Genomic DNA, 14,668 nt, shown 5'->3' on the forward strand with positions numbered 1-14,668 from the left:
AGGGACTACAATTACCTTCTCACCCCTATTAGATAGTGGTCCTTCCATGTCTGCTTTGAGGTGCACTGGTGGAGCAGTGTAGGGAAGTCTACAGTGCACTTGTCCACACTGTACCTGACCTGTGGATGAGAAGAGGCTTCAGCCTCTGTTACTACAAACAACACACGCCCTCCAGTCGGCACGGTCAGGCTTCCACCAGGGAGCAGCTGGGGACACGCGAGGAAGAAGAGATGCCCAGTGGATCAGGCAGAGGCACAGCAGGAGCCACGTTTTACCACAGCCCGTGTGGGCGAGGGAGGGGAGAAGCCTCACAAGAGTCACGGAGCCAAAACCTCTGTCCAGGCATGACCAAAGCTGCCCACCACTCACAAATGATTCACCCATACTTGCAACCATCAGAGAAAGCAACTCTGATCTTCTGAGCAGCAAGGAGACCACTTGACCACCGAGCTTACCAGGGCACATTCACCCCTCTTCTCCACGACAAAGAAAACACAAGGTGGGCCAAGGACCAGTCAGGTAAAACATGGGGACTGACTTCTCTGGGGATGAGGCATGGAGGGAGAGCCTGCAGCAGCCCCCTCCCCCCTCATTCCCTCATCTGGGGCTTCCTTGTAAATGGCCCTTCGGAAAATCCCAAAGACAACGTCCATCAGACCACAAGGAGGAAGAGGAGCAGCAACATGTGCACCAGTCATGCGCTCACAGTACAGGGGCATTATTGACAGCACTCTGTGCTACCGCCTGCTCTGGGGGAGCACCCCGCGCCCTGCCATCCCCGAGCACCCCACGCCCTGCCGTCCCTGAGCACCCCACCGTCCCCAAGCACCCCGCTTCCCTGCCGCCCCCGAGCACCCCACCGCCAGAGCCCTGCGAGCCAGCACTTACTCTCTATGTATCCGTGCAGCGTCACCATCCGGGCCCGCTCTGGGCTGCTGAAGGGCGAGTAGTGAATGTCATCAGAGAGCGAGGAAGGGATGCGGGATGGGGGGGCTCCCGAGGGTGGCACTGTGTGCTGGGGGGTGTGTTTTTTATGGCGGGCTCTGCAGTTTTGAAACCAAACCTGAAACAAAAGCAGCAAACCCTGTGTCAATGGAGAGATGATTGGATTGATGTGAGGTCCTTCATCAAGACCCTATGACGGGTGTTTCTTCCAAGTATTTAAAAAAAGGGAATCAAATTTAGAAATCTGCATGCTGAAATACCTCACCAGCATTCCATCGGCTTGCACAGCTTTGTTTCGCACTCACGAGAGCAAGAGTTTGGTCTCAAGACAGTAAATTCATCAGGGTGCCTGAAGTGGCATCTCTGCTATTGATTTGTCTTGGTCAAAACCAACACTGTTCTTTATAAAAGGAAATAAAACTACCAAGCTTGTTGCAGGAGTCACTGAATGAAACACCCTGACTAGGTCATGCAGAAACTTACATTAATGGTCATGCAGAAATTTACATTAATGGTCACACTATTTCCTTCCACACTAGAATAGTTTTAATGACAAGCCGCTCCCTGACCTTGAAGGGCTGTGAAAGCCCTGGGTAACAGCACCATACCAGCCCGGCAGAGACACCCCCGTACCCGAGCTTTGGCTGAGTTCATCCATCCCTGCACACGCAAAGCTTTGTCCCTGCCCGGCTTTTACTGCAAACAATGGGAGCACCTTTCAAGGTCTTATTCGGATTTTAACCTTCCACCCCAGCTAGCCTGGCCTAAAAGCATGGCTGAGGTCAGCTGGGAAATGCATGAGCATTGGCAAGGTGAGAGACAAGAGGAGACAATACCAAGTAAAAGCTCAGAGTAGGAGAAGATGGGACTTTAGAGATGATGAAAACAATATTGTTTTAATCACTTGTGGTTTATTGTATTCAAAAACCACATCAGCAGAACATTAAAGCTAAGAAATGAGGGTACTGTGGTGAGATACAGCCCTAGTCCATATAAGCGGCAGGTATGAGCCCTCTGACCATACCTCACTGCTTTAATTCAAGGAATAGTTAGGGGATTACATCCTGAGTTAAAATGTGCATGGAAAAGGGTTTTTTTTTTATGCTAATGTGATGATTTCTTTCTTATGCTTTAATTTTTGAGAGATAGCTGGGAGTAAAATCTTCCTCAAGGCTCAGCAAAGATCAGCTCTCTGAGGCTGAGCACGCTGGACCATGGAGAAGGAAACAGTCATAAGCATTTGACAAATCGTTTCCTGTTCAAAGTGCCTTTAAAAAATATCCACATAAAAAATAGCCCAGCGTGCAGACTGCTCGATCTTTAGCTAAATGAAGAATCTCAATAACTGAGACTTGAGCCAGATTTTCACACATGAAATTTAAATGTGTCATTGGCAAAACAATCCTGGATGAAAGCTCCAAATTTATTTTAATCACTGGTGTTTTTATTACATGCAGAAAGTATGTCAGCAGAACATTAAAGTGAAGAGTATAAATGTCACCGAGGGGTAGAGCTGGGCTGCCTACAGGGATGGCGAGCTGGCGGCTGCGGTGGGAGCATTTCTCTCAGTCCCGACAGCCCCACTTTCTCTCCCCTCCCAAACAGCACAAGCATGGGGACTTCCCTGCCATTGCATCCCCTGGGGCTGCAAAAACCCCTTTTTCTTTAAACTTCTTGATCCCAGCACTTCCCGAAGCAAGCCAGCTGTGCCTGACCCCAGTGGGGACGGCTGCTGACTGCCGGGGAAGTGCTTTTGCTGCCGTGCCTGCTGTCAGGCCCGTGCGCTAACAGTGGCTTTCCCGCTCAGTGATTTATTGGGACAGGCTGGGGCTGAATGGTTGGGTTTTTTCATTGCATCGTAAGAGGAAAAAACAAGTAGAAAAGCCACAAGCGAGACAGAGGAAGGACAGTGCAGGCATCACTATGGGAGCCAGTGAAGCTGACATGCTTGTGAGGCAGCACAAAGCTGCTGGATGCTGCAAGTCCCGGGATCAACGTATGGGAGCAAAGGGCTATGGGGATGAGAGTCCTGTTTGGTACCAGCCTTTTGGTGCACCCCCTCTACCCCTTCCTCTGCCCTGCCTGGGGCTGCTCAGCCAATGGTGCTCGCACCCTGCCCATCCCTGCCTGCACCCTGCCCATCCCTGCCCGCACCTGAATGACTCTCCGGCTCAGCCCCGTCATGTCCGCCAGCTTCTGAAGCGTTTGTGCATCGGGGTTGTTGTCCTGAGCAAACTGTGCCTGCATGACCTGGCAGGGAGAGGAGAGAGCGGGTCAGGATGAGGCCAGGGAACTGCAGCCCCTCCAGCCCCCCTGGCCCAGCCCCACTACCTGCAGCTGCTCGGCGGTGAAGGAGGTGCGGGCCCTCTTGGCTGGCTTCGGCTGGCTGTCCTGCTCCGAGGGCACAGCCCCCTCCAGCGTGATCCCATTGCCTACGAGAGAGAAGCCCCATGCACCACAGGTCACAGACCCCCTGCCCGCCGCCCCTGCGTGCAACGGGGACAACACGCCTGGCATCACAGCATGGGGCACCCACAGCATCCCTTGCTGCCAGCAGCAGCAGAAAGAGCAGAGCCAGTGCCACCACCCAGGACCCGCCCTGGGCTGCTGAGCCCCTCCACACACTGGGGAGGAGACACTGCTGACCCTGATGAATTCACTGTTGAATTAAGAAAAATGCAGCAAATTGGTGGAAGCTGTGGGAAACGAGGGACAGCAGCGGGAAGATGGATGTCAAGGTGCTGCATGAAGGAAAGCACTGATGTCCTGCTGGCCCTGACTCACAGCCACATCCTCCAGGCAGCTGCTCAGAAGGGGACCCTGTCTCTGCTGCACTCACGGACTTCCATCACTCCTGCCCCACGCTGCTCCCCATGACCCCATCTTCCCCTGCCAGTGCTGCCTCCATCAGTCATTTCATTTGCTCAGAGCATTTCAGTGGGCTCTTTGCTCCTTTCCCCAGCCTCAAATCCTTCCAGCACCCCGACCTCTTCCTCCTCCTGGGTCCCATGCTCTGAGCAGCAACCACACTAAGGGGTACGTGCCAGGGGGACGCTGGCCACCCACTTGCCAAGCACAGCATCGGGGCAAGCCTAACCGTTCACACAGCTACGGAGCCTGCCGGGAGGGCAGCCGGAGCCAGGGTCCCTCATTCCTCACTGGGGACCCTGCTGCAGCCCGTGTTGTGCCCGGCCCTGCTGCTCTCGGCAGTGTGGACGAAGCAGGGATAAGGGATGGATGGATGAGGGAGGATGCCTGAGCGGAGCTGGCGCTCACCCCACTCCCAGGATGCGCCTGCACAACTCGCCGCTCGCTCTGCAAGCTGGACCAGGCTGTGATTGTCTTGGCTTGAGTTGAAGGGCTTTCTCATATAGTTTGACTTGTTCTTTTCGGATGATGAATGGGACTCTGACTTCAGCAACATCTGTTTATTTTTCTTGTATGTAAAACCTCATGTGCAGAAGAAATTGCTGGGTAATTACTGGAGGGGGGGGAGCATGGCCCTCCAACTCTGCAGCAACTGCAGTTCTCCAAAGTGATCCCATCCCCTTCTCAAAACCAGGGAACACTTGAACACAGGTGCCCGCTCAGGACACTCACCACATGTCCCAGCACTGCCCGACACCGTGGGGCTCAGCCCACACCAACAGGTCCTTACAAGCAGCAGCAAACCCACCGCCCCAGCCCTCAGCTGGGATAACGGCTCTGCGGGACCCCCCTGGCACCAGACCCTCCCAGCCTCACACCAGCCTGTTCCTCCAGGGCACACGGCTTCTCCCCCTCCATCTCCACTCCCCACCGCCTCGCTTGCACCTCCGCAGCGGCCGACCATATGGATCAACATGCTGCGAACCATGTCCCAAGCTGGGACCCTCCCAACCCAAGTGGGCACTCTGTTTTCATCCTCTTACTCAAACACTGTAAACAGAAACACATTATTTTCACGTCAGGTTGTTAATGGTTTCCACATGCTGCATGGGCCAGGACATGGTGTTTGCCTCCCCATGCCCACCAAGCACTAGCGAGGGGCACAGAGGGCTGGAGCCCTGCTCCCGGCCGGGGGCAATGCCCCAGCACAGCCCCAGCAGGGTCCCAGGAGTGCGAGGTTATGAGAAGGCAGCCCTGGACACTTCCCTCAGTGACTTTGTAGCTGCACAGCATCCCCAGGTACCTTGCCCGGCATAATGCCCACGTGATAAAAGCAAACAGCCTTGCAGCCGCCATGGCCATCACTCCCCACGGGCACAAGCACAGGAGGCAGATGAACATGGTCTCATCGCATGGGCAGGACGTGGCTGGGCTCCCTCCTGCCCCAGGCACAGCCAGGCTCCTGTGACATCAAGCCCAGGAGGCCTTCTGCTCCCCTGAACCACAGTCGCTGCCATATCAACATATCTCAGGTGCTTCCTAACGCAGGACAGCCCCTGGCGCTGCCTGGCTGCCCTGTGCACCACGTTGGACTAACCCCAGTTTGTTCCTCCGAGCATCTCTGGCCATTGCCACGCAGCAGGATGGGGCTGGGCTCAAGGGGATGGGAGCTGAGGCGCTGCGTGACCTTGGTGTCACCGCCTTGACGGGGAAAGCAGCGGCCGGCCGGCTGCTCACAGCGTGCCCCCATGGGGACAGCATCGCGGCGCAGTCCAGCTGGGAGCAGCACGTCCCCGGGTGGGCAGGGTGGGTGGAAAATGATGGGAAGGTTTTGTCGGACAGCCAGCTTTCCCACCTTCTAGATTCATGACTCACCGCCTCACAATCCCAGCAGCTTCCTCGCACGCTGCATGCCGGGCTCTGCAGGACTGGGGGCTTGTCCCGCCATTGCCTGGGGCACTCATGTCTGCCACAGCCACCGGTGCTGCCGGCAGATAGGCCACCCCTGCGCCTTGTGCTCAAGTGCCGCAGGGCCACCCATTACACCCTTTTGGCAGCCACAGGACCAACCCCGGCACCCTGCGATGGGGGTCAGCACAGGGGACAGGGACAGCCCCACATGGTCCCCGGGGTGAGGCCACAACCATGGCGTTGGGTCTGCGTACCGTTTTCTGCCGCTCGCTTGAGGTTCTCTATCATGGTGTCGTAGTGAATCCGGCACAGCACCTTCTCCTCCACCAAGCCAAACTCCTCGCCGGTGGAGAGCTGCCGCTTGCAGGAGAAGCAGGCGAAGCAGGCGAGGTGGTAGGCGTTGCCCCGCGCTCGCCGCACCCAGTCGCTGGCGTAGATCTGTCTGCCGCAGCGGGCACACTTTGTACCAAATCGGCTGCAGAGGAGAAGAGACAGGGTGAGGGCAGGCAGGGCGAGGGGCAGGCACTGCTGCCGGTCCCATTGCTCGCCCCGTCCAGCCCAAACCCCACAACAGCCACGCAGGGAAGGAGCCGCAGCCAAATGGCCCCACGCGGGCAGCAGCGTGGGCAGGAGCGGGTGTGACTCGCTGCAGTGCCAGGCACGGCCGAGGGGCTGAAGTGATGCAGCGCCGTGAATCAGCTTCCAAGCCCGTGGGCTTTTTATTTTGATAACAGACAGTGTGAGACTCAGATGGAAACTGTGTCAGAGCTGGTTGTCTCACAATGCCATAAATCAAAACATGTGTTTTCTCCTCACACGTACAGGCGCATGCATCTGCTTTTTCCTCCTACGAGGAGGTCTCCTTGCTGCGAGAGGATGATGATCACGCTTAAGTGAGTTACGCTGGAAAGCAGCTCAGCGCAACGAGAGGCAGCAAGGGGGCCAGGATCCCCGTGCTGGGCACTAGACATTTGCTCACACTTCTGAAAAAGCCCATTTCTGCCAGGATGCTACCGGCCGAGGGTGGGCGATTCACAGGGAGCCGCAGATGTGGTCCCTGTGGCCCTGCACCCCTGGGCCACGGCTGCAAGGAGATGCTGCCTGCGCACAGGCAGAGTCAGGCACAGCCTTGGTTATGCTTCTGCATTTTAACATTAATGCTGCTTAAAAATAAATGCAATGAGAGCAAGCAGCAGAAAGAGCAGCAGGGGAGAAGCGAGCATCTCCTCTGCCACTGCAGAGCTGGTGCTGACTCCGACACAGCCCTGATTGCATGCACTTCCCCACGTACCCCCAGCGCAGCCACTGCTGCCACCAGCACCGCCTCAGGCTCCACAGGTCCCCCCTGCCCCCCCCCCCAGCCCCACACTGCCTGGCGAGCAGAGCTGCTGCCACCCTTGCCCAAGCAGCTCCAGCATCTCCCAGCACAGGCACAAAACACGGAGCAGCGACAGCCACACCGAGCGGCAGAGCCACCGTGCTGCCAGCCCCTCGGCTTTGGTCAGCCAGAGCAGCCCCTGGCCACTGCAGAGCGGACACGGAGGGGCCCAGGTCAGCCCACCACCGCCAGCACCACCCGACCCCACGCCACAGCCCGCCATGGGTTCAGCGAGATGCAGAGAGACTGTCCTGTGCTGGAATTACTAATTGCAAAACTATTTGGGAGGAAAAGAAAGGTTTAAATTTTTCAGCCTGACCATAGCTGACCAAAAAAAAAAAAAAAAAAAAAAAAGGCTGGTTTAGAACGGACATTTCTGTGCTGAAATTATACAGAGACTTAGCTAAGAGACTTCACTAATTTACTTCAGATGGGAACGTTGTAAACTGACTTTGTGCCAGCTAGTTTATATAAACGCACAAACAAAAGAACTGTATTAATTTTTTATTTAGAAGTAAAGATCATTCCTTTAAATTGAATTACTTTGAACAATGTGCTATGTAAACAGTCGTACTTACTGAACGGTATCAAACGAGGGGCAGGCTTACCGAGCTAATAGCACGTGGTAATCACTGCTCCCCGCTCGAATCACAGCCTGCTGCAGGGAGGGGGGAGCACAGCACGGGGACAGGCACATTCCGGGGCCGAGGGGAAACTGAGGCACAAGGCACCACACAGGAAAGGTCACACATCCCTATCACACCACCAGCTGGGATCTGGGGCAGATACCCAGTGGGGCCCAGACCCACAGCACCCCTAGTATCTCCGGGGGCCAGGTGGGTCCCCCAGGTTGGCAGGGAGCAGAGAAGGGGCTGCAGAAGGCACAGGGGCTGCCAGGGCCATGGCAGCCAGCGCAGACAGGGGTGGACATCACTGTCTCCTGTGCAGCCACAGCATGAGCAGCACCCGGCGAGGGACCGAGGCTCAGCAGCCAGAGCGGGCACGGGGGCTGCGCAGGGTGCAGCATTAGCGACTGCCGATGCTGCGCCTGCAGCTCTTGCCAGCACCTGCCCCCAGCACCGACCACAGCGATCAAGTTTTACAAAAAACAGGCTGAGCCAGGGCTGGACACAGACACCCACTGTCACCCAACAGAGATTGTCACTGCAGGGACCACCACCGCTGGCAACACGGGAATGGGGAGAGAAATGCCTGCGAGCACACTGCCCTGACCCATCACTCCTGGAAATAACAGCTCAAAACCAAACCAGACTTCAGCTCACTGAGCTTGCAGGTCTGTGAGAGCCCAAAGATCCCCGTCTGCTCGGGGTGGTGGATCACCAGGCAAGGGGCTCTGCATGGCTTCTGCCACCTGCCTGGTGGGGATGGGGATGGGGCTGCACTGCAGCAGGAGACGGAGACGAGACATCACCAAGCCCAGCACTACAGCACAGGCCGAGGCACCACCAGCATCTGCCCGAGCCATCAGCTCACACCCCACGCGCGTGGTTTGTGGTCGGGTGAGCAGATGCTGCCGGCACTTCACAACGGTTAACGCTGGGAGATGGAAACTGCCAACAACGTTACCAGGAAAGACTCAACCCAGAGAGACTCATCCCGCCTCCCCCAGGGGCGGCCACAACATCTGGGGTGCGGGAAGAGCAGAGGCAGAGGACACCCTGGTGCATCCTGGCTCTCACATACCCCTCATAGCTGGGTGCTGCAGCTCCCCGAGCCCTGCTGTCTGTCCCTGCCTGCAGGGGACAGGGCAGGGGCCACCCAGCACCCAGGGCCACCCACAGCTCCAAATATCCCTGGGCCCACTCCATAGGAAGCCCCTAACACAGCCCCCAGAGGCAGCTGCAGCTTCCAGACATCACTCCAAATCACAGCAGCCCGGCCGTGGGTTGCCTCAGTGAGTCTGTCTCCATGCCGAACCACAGCAGTGCTCGCACAGGAGCATCATCCCAGCGGGGCATGACAGTGAGGAGCAACGGAGGCCACCTGGGCCACAGCCAGGCTGCAGGCGCTGGCCCACCCGCGGCACAGCTTTTTTGCTGTCCTGGCCCCCAGGGACACATGCTGGAGCCAACAAGCCCACGGTTGCATGCCCAAGGGCTACTGAGGAGGCGGGGAGCCGTGGGACACCGCGGGAATCACACGGGACCTCCCTACAACCAGAGCCATGGGAGCTTGGCTGTGAGCAGCCCTCGCATCACCCGGGAACACAATGTTCTGCTCAATGACCTCCAATTTTAATTTGGTTCCCCTCGAAGTGCTGGAGCCCTGGACGCCAAACGCAATTATTTGACAAGACACAGGAAACAGCAGCATTTGCTTCAAAACGCACACGAGGCCGCGGAGCTGCGGCAGCGCCAGCGCTTGCGCAGCCCCTGGTGCCAGCAGGGAGGGAAGGGTCGGGCAGGGCAGGCCTGGACGCGCTCGCCATGGGCAGCAGTGCCCGACAGCCGCCGGGCAGCGCCCCTGGGTGCGCCCCCGACAGTCCCCAGCTCCAGCTCCCGGGAACCGGCGCTGGTGCCACAAAAGCTGCCGTTGGCGGCGCGCATCCCGCCGCCCCTGCCCGCCGGCCTCGGCTCTGAAGATCCGCACGGATTAGAATGGGTTCCCTGCTTTGCTTAAAAAAAAAATACAAAACCGCACACACTTCATCCGCAGCAAAATAATAAATCCCCCAAAAGCCATTTCAAGAGTCAGGTTTGTCCTTTGCCAAGCGCCGGGTCCCGGCAGTCCCGGACTCGCGGCGGGCTGGGATGCTCACAGAGGCCGGGATCGGGCGAGCAACCCCCGAGCCGGGTTTACCGGGGGGCGTCTGCCCCGGCCCCGGCGGGCGGCTCCCGGCTGCGGAGCGGCCCCGGCGGCGGCGGCGGCGGCTGCTCAACCGAGCGAGCTCAACCGGGCGGGCTCCGCCGGGGCCGCGCTCGGCGGACCTGGGGGCTGCGAGGGGAGCAGTACCCGCCGGTACCGAGCGCTGCCGCTCCCGCCGCACAGGGTTTCACAAAAAAAAAAAAAAAAAAACCACCACAAAACCAAAAAAAACAATCAAACTAAACCAAACCCAAGAAACCCCTCACCCCCAAATCCCCATTTCTTTGTGCAAAAGGTAAGTGCGAAGCGCAGCCGGGGAGCCACCCAGCCCCCCGAACCGGCCGCCCCGGGGCCGGGACGGTCCTGCGGCGCCCGCAGCGATTTTCGTTGTGGTTTTGCTGCGGCCCCGCCGGTGCCCGAGGGCAGAGACCCCGCACCGGCAGCCGGGGACGGGGCTGCGGGGGGGCGCTAAGCAGGTTGGGGTTTCACAGCTGTTATTCGCTGGGTTTGCTCGAAGGCAATTTAGAGACCCGGTCGCTGCTTTAAAACCGCCTTTAAAAAGTGCCGCTCTTAAAAAAAAAAAAAAAAAAAAAAAAAAAACCCAGAAAAAAAAAAACAAACCCCACAAAATCACCAGCATTAACGACGTCGGAACGATTATTAATTAACGAAAAAGCTAATAGTACTCGGAAGCAGCACAACGGCACGGCGGACCTCCCGAAACCTTTCTGCTGAGAGCGGAGGCGATTTTGGTGAAATCACAAAAAATAAAGCAGTTTAAAAAATAATCACAACGCCTATAACAACGGTCCCAGCGGTGGTGCGGGCGGGGAGCGCGGCGGCCCCTCGGGCTCAGCATCCCCAGCCGGCAGCCCGGGGGCTGACAGCCGGTACCCGAGCGTTTGCAGACCCTCTCGATAAAAACCACCGGAGGAATGGGGAAGGTGTTTTGCCCCGAGTACGCCTTGCCCGCCGCACCTCTGGCCGCGAAGGCCTCCCTACCCGCTCCGCCGCGGCGGGGAGAGCTGCCGAGCCCCCCGCGCCCCCCGCCGGGGTCCTTCTCACCTCCTGCCCGGAACCCCCCTTCCCCCCGGGGCAAACAATATTGCCCACCGCAGCGGGATGGGGAAAGTCAGAGCGAGGGGCTCTGGTGTTCAGTTAAATCCCGGTGAAGAGCTCGGGATCCTCCATCCCCTCCCGACGCTTATTCGGAGAAAATTCGTGGTTTAAGGTTTATAACCAAAACCCCGTAGCAGCCAGTGCAGCCCCCCGCTCCCCGGGGCATGCGGGTCCCGGCCGAACGCACCGGCACCCGGCGAGCCCTGGCCCGGCCGCAGGAGCTCGCGCTGCCGGTAATTTGTTTCGGTTCTTTGCCGCACGCCCGGCACGGCCGCTTCGGCACCGCAGGGCAGGCGGGGACTCCCGGAGCCCCCCGACCCCGCAGACCGCCCGGGGCGCGCCTGCCCTCGGGGCCGGAGCCGCGGCGGTGCCGCCCGGGCAGCGTTTCCCCAGGCGAGGGGGCCAGTCCCCGCCATGCCGAGGGGCTCGGCCCGACCAGCACCGGCCCCGGCTGGGGGCACCGGCACCCCGGCAACGAGGGGGGGGGGGGGGCCAGGAACCCCTCCGGGAGAGGCTGCGGCTGCACCCCGGCTCCCCTTCCTCCCCGCGCCCCGAGGGGACGCCCCTCCGCCGGGCTGCTCCGGGGAGCCCGGCCGCTTTTTCAAGCCTTTTCCCCTGCAGCGCCGGAGCGGAGCCGACCCCTCGGCAGCCGGCGAGGACGCTGAGCCCCCCCGGAGCCGGGGCTTGGGCGCGGAGCTGCCCCAAGCCCGTGTCCCCTACCTGAAGTAGTCCATCTTGCAGAAGATCTCCTTGTTCTTGATGTAGCAGCTGTGCTGCTGCCTCAGCGAGGTGCGGCACACGGAGCACTCCAGGCAGCGGACGTGCCAGATGAGGTTGTTCACCTGCGGCAGAGAAGGGGGCTGAGACCCGGGACCCCCCGGGGCCACCCGGCACCCCCCGCAGCCCCCCGCCGCCGCTCACCTTGAGCAGGTACCGGTCGAGGATCTCCAGCCCGCAGCTGGAGCAGACGTTCTTGCTGGCCGACGGCGTGGAGGAGGAGGAGGATGGCGGGGAGCAGACGGACGGCGTGGAGGGCGTGCTGGGTGCCGAGCGGGCGTCCTCCTTTTCCAGGGCACCGGGCAGCGGCTCCCCGTCGGGCTGCGACTGCGGGTAGAGCCGCCGCGGGGCCGTCAGCCGGGGCCCCGCCATCCCCCGCAGCCCCGGCCCGGAGCGTCCCGACGGATCCCCGCGGCCGCCGGTGTCTCCGGCCCGGAGCGTCCCCGCAGCCACCGGCACGGAACGTCCCGGCGGGTCCCCGCAGCCACCGGCGTCCCCGGCCCGGAGCATCCCGGCGGGTCCCCGCAGCATCCCGGCGGGTCCCCGCAGCCACCGGCGTCCCCGGTCCCGCAGGTCCCGCGGGTCCCGCAAACCCCTCCCCGGAATGTCTCGGCGGGTCCCCGCAGCCACCGGCGTCCCCGGCCCGGAGCGTCCCTGCAGCCTCCGGCCCGGAGCGCTCTAACGGAACCCCGGCGTCCCCGGCCCGGCGGGTCCCCGCAGCCCCCGGCCCCGCTTACCATGGCGCGGGCGTGCGGGTCGAGGCAGCGGGCGCTCCCCTTGGGCAGCGGCTCCGGCGGCATCACCTTGCGGGAGAGAGCGGGAGAGGGAGGCTGCGGCTCCATGCGCCGGGTGAGCGCCGGGCACCCTATATAAACCGCCTCAAAACAATAAATAAGAACTTTCTAGTGGCCATTTAAATCCTTTGCAACAAAAGCTGCGTCTTTTTAATGAAGCAATTTGAATGTGGATTGAATTCTCTCCCTGCCTGCACTTAACCCGGGCCTCTTGAAGTAATCGCTCGGTTCCCATGCGAGCCAAAGCGCTGAAAAAACCCCACAAACTACCTGCAATTAGAAATTGCCGTAAATGCCCGAGATAAGAGGTACCCAGAGTGTCAATTCCGGCTGTCAATCAGGGAATCCATCAGGCCACCCAAAGAATTGCAAATTTGATTTTTTTAATGGTAGTAATTAAAAATCGAAATTCTTCCCCCTCTCCCTCCACCGAGCACAAAACGCCCCAGAAAACGCCGGGCTGGAAAATCCTCCCCTCGGGTGCGGGGACAGCCGGCGGCCCCGGCCCCGCGCCCGCCCCGGGGTGCCCGGCCCCGCTCCCGGGGTGCCCGGCCCGACGGCAGCCGCGGCAGCGCTCACCTTGCCCGCCTCGGCGCCGGCCGGGGCGCGGCGGCCCGGGCCCCGGGGCTGCCCGCCCTCATGGCTCCGGTGCATGGGGCGGGCGCGCCCCGCTCCGCCCGCCGCCGCGCTCCGTGCCCGCGGGCGGCGCGTCCCGCGGCCGCGGCAGGAAGGGCGGGGAGCCGCGCCGGCCCCGCTCCCCCGCCGGGGGCGGCCGCGGGCCGGGCAGGAAGCGGCGCCCCCCCGCCGCGCCCCGGGGGCCGCCCGCCCCGCCGGGCCCCGCTACCTGCGGCGGCGGCACCGGCACCGCCCGCAGCGGGGGTGGGGGGGGGGGTCCCCCCGCTCCGGCCCGGCGCTGCCCGCCTCGACGAGGCGCACGGGGCAGCACCGTCGGGCCCGGCCGCGGCCCCCGAGCCCCCCGCGGGGCGGGCCGGGGTGCGGCAGCGCGGATCGCGCCCCCCGCCGCGGCGCCGGGCCGCCCGCCCCTGCCCCGGCTTCATTAGTAACCTGATAATTCCCCGGCAAAGCCCCGGCAGCGGTTCCACCGCGGGGTAATTGCAGGACCGTAACGTGAGCTGATGGCGGCCGGGGATGGATCCTCGCCCTTATTGATTTTGACAGCTAAATTGTTAACCGAGAGGGAAATCAGATGAAAGCCGTTTCAGAATAAATACAAGACATTAGGTTTAAACATCGAGGTTGCGAGAAAGCCCGAGAAACCCCCAGGAAACTCGGCCCAGGGCCGGCCGCTCACCCACTCACCCCCCCACCCCACCCCCCCCAGCCGGGCAGCCTGGCGAGGGGATAGGGACAAGTGCGGAGCAGCGAGGCTGGCGACGGACAGTTCGAGCTGCTCGTCCACAGCGGCAGGGTCAGAATTAGCTCCAGGAGAAACACGTAGGAGTTTTCACAGCCACAGCCATGAGAGGTTCCTGCTCCTCTGCGCAGCACCGCTGGGAATCGGGCGATGCGGATTTTGTTGGCATGCGAGCGCCACGCGGGGCCATGAGCCCCATGCACTGCTGCTGGCATCTCTGCTTCCGTGCTTTGGGCCCCACAGTCGGAGCAGGCTCAGGACCAGGCTGCCTCCAGCCCAGCCTCTGCCCTCCCCAGCCTTGGGATCAAGCCTCAGCCCTGCAGGCAGCAGATCTGCCCGCTCTCAGCAGGCAGCGAGGGCAGCAGATCTCCCACGCGCCTTACACGGCTGCCTGCACCAGGAACGTGGCCCCGGTGGTGCCTGGGGAATGCAAAGCAGCAGTCGCTGGGTATTAGCCCCAACTGCATCCCCTTCCTTGCCCACCACGTGCTCCCCCCAGCAGCGCAGCAGCTCGTATGAGGCAGCAACGAGGAGGCTGCGCAGCAGCCAGGATCCCAAAATTTGGGGTTCAGCATGTTTCGTGCCCCCACAGGTGAAGGCACGATTTCATACCTGTCCTGGGAGTCTTACCGTAGGCAGGAAGAGTGTTGAAATACTGAGAAAAACCTGACACTG

At 60.8% G+C, this 14,668-nt stretch overlaps 1 protein-coding gene across 1 annotated transcript in view; it reads right to left on the reverse strand.

The window, feature by feature from the left end:
• The window catches only part of LHX6 (LIM homeobox 6), an 18,341-nt gene extending 5,523 nt beyond the window's left edge, over nucleotides 1-12,818 (reverse strand). The window contains exons 1-8 of the mRNA XM_040606910.1: nucleotides 12,562-12,818; nucleotides 11,969-12,151; nucleotides 11,768-11,889; nucleotides 5,979-6,199; nucleotides 3,277-3,377; nucleotides 3,100-3,195; nucleotides 889-1,063; nucleotides 16-119 (exon numbers count right to left, since the gene is read on the reverse strand). Of these exons, the coding sequence (XP_040462844.1) occupies nucleotides 16-119; nucleotides 889-1,063; nucleotides 3,100-3,195; nucleotides 3,277-3,377; nucleotides 5,979-6,199; nucleotides 11,768-11,889; nucleotides 11,969-12,151; nucleotides 12,562-12,666 (1,107 nt within the window). The 5' untranslated portion in view covers nucleotides 12,667-12,818. The remainder of the gene's footprint in view (nucleotides 1-15; nucleotides 120-888; nucleotides 1,064-3,099; nucleotides 3,196-3,276; nucleotides 3,378-5,978; nucleotides 6,200-11,767; nucleotides 11,890-11,968; nucleotides 12,152-12,561) is intronic.
• Nucleotides 12,819-14,668: the final 1,850 nt, after the last annotated feature.

This window comes from Falco naumanni, chromosome 9 (genome assembly GCF_017639655.2).
Source record: "Falco naumanni isolate bFalNau1 chromosome 9, bFalNau1.pat, whole genome shotgun sequence".
Lineage (NCBI taxonomy): Eukaryota > Metazoa > Chordata > Aves > Falconiformes > Falconidae > Falco > Falco naumanni.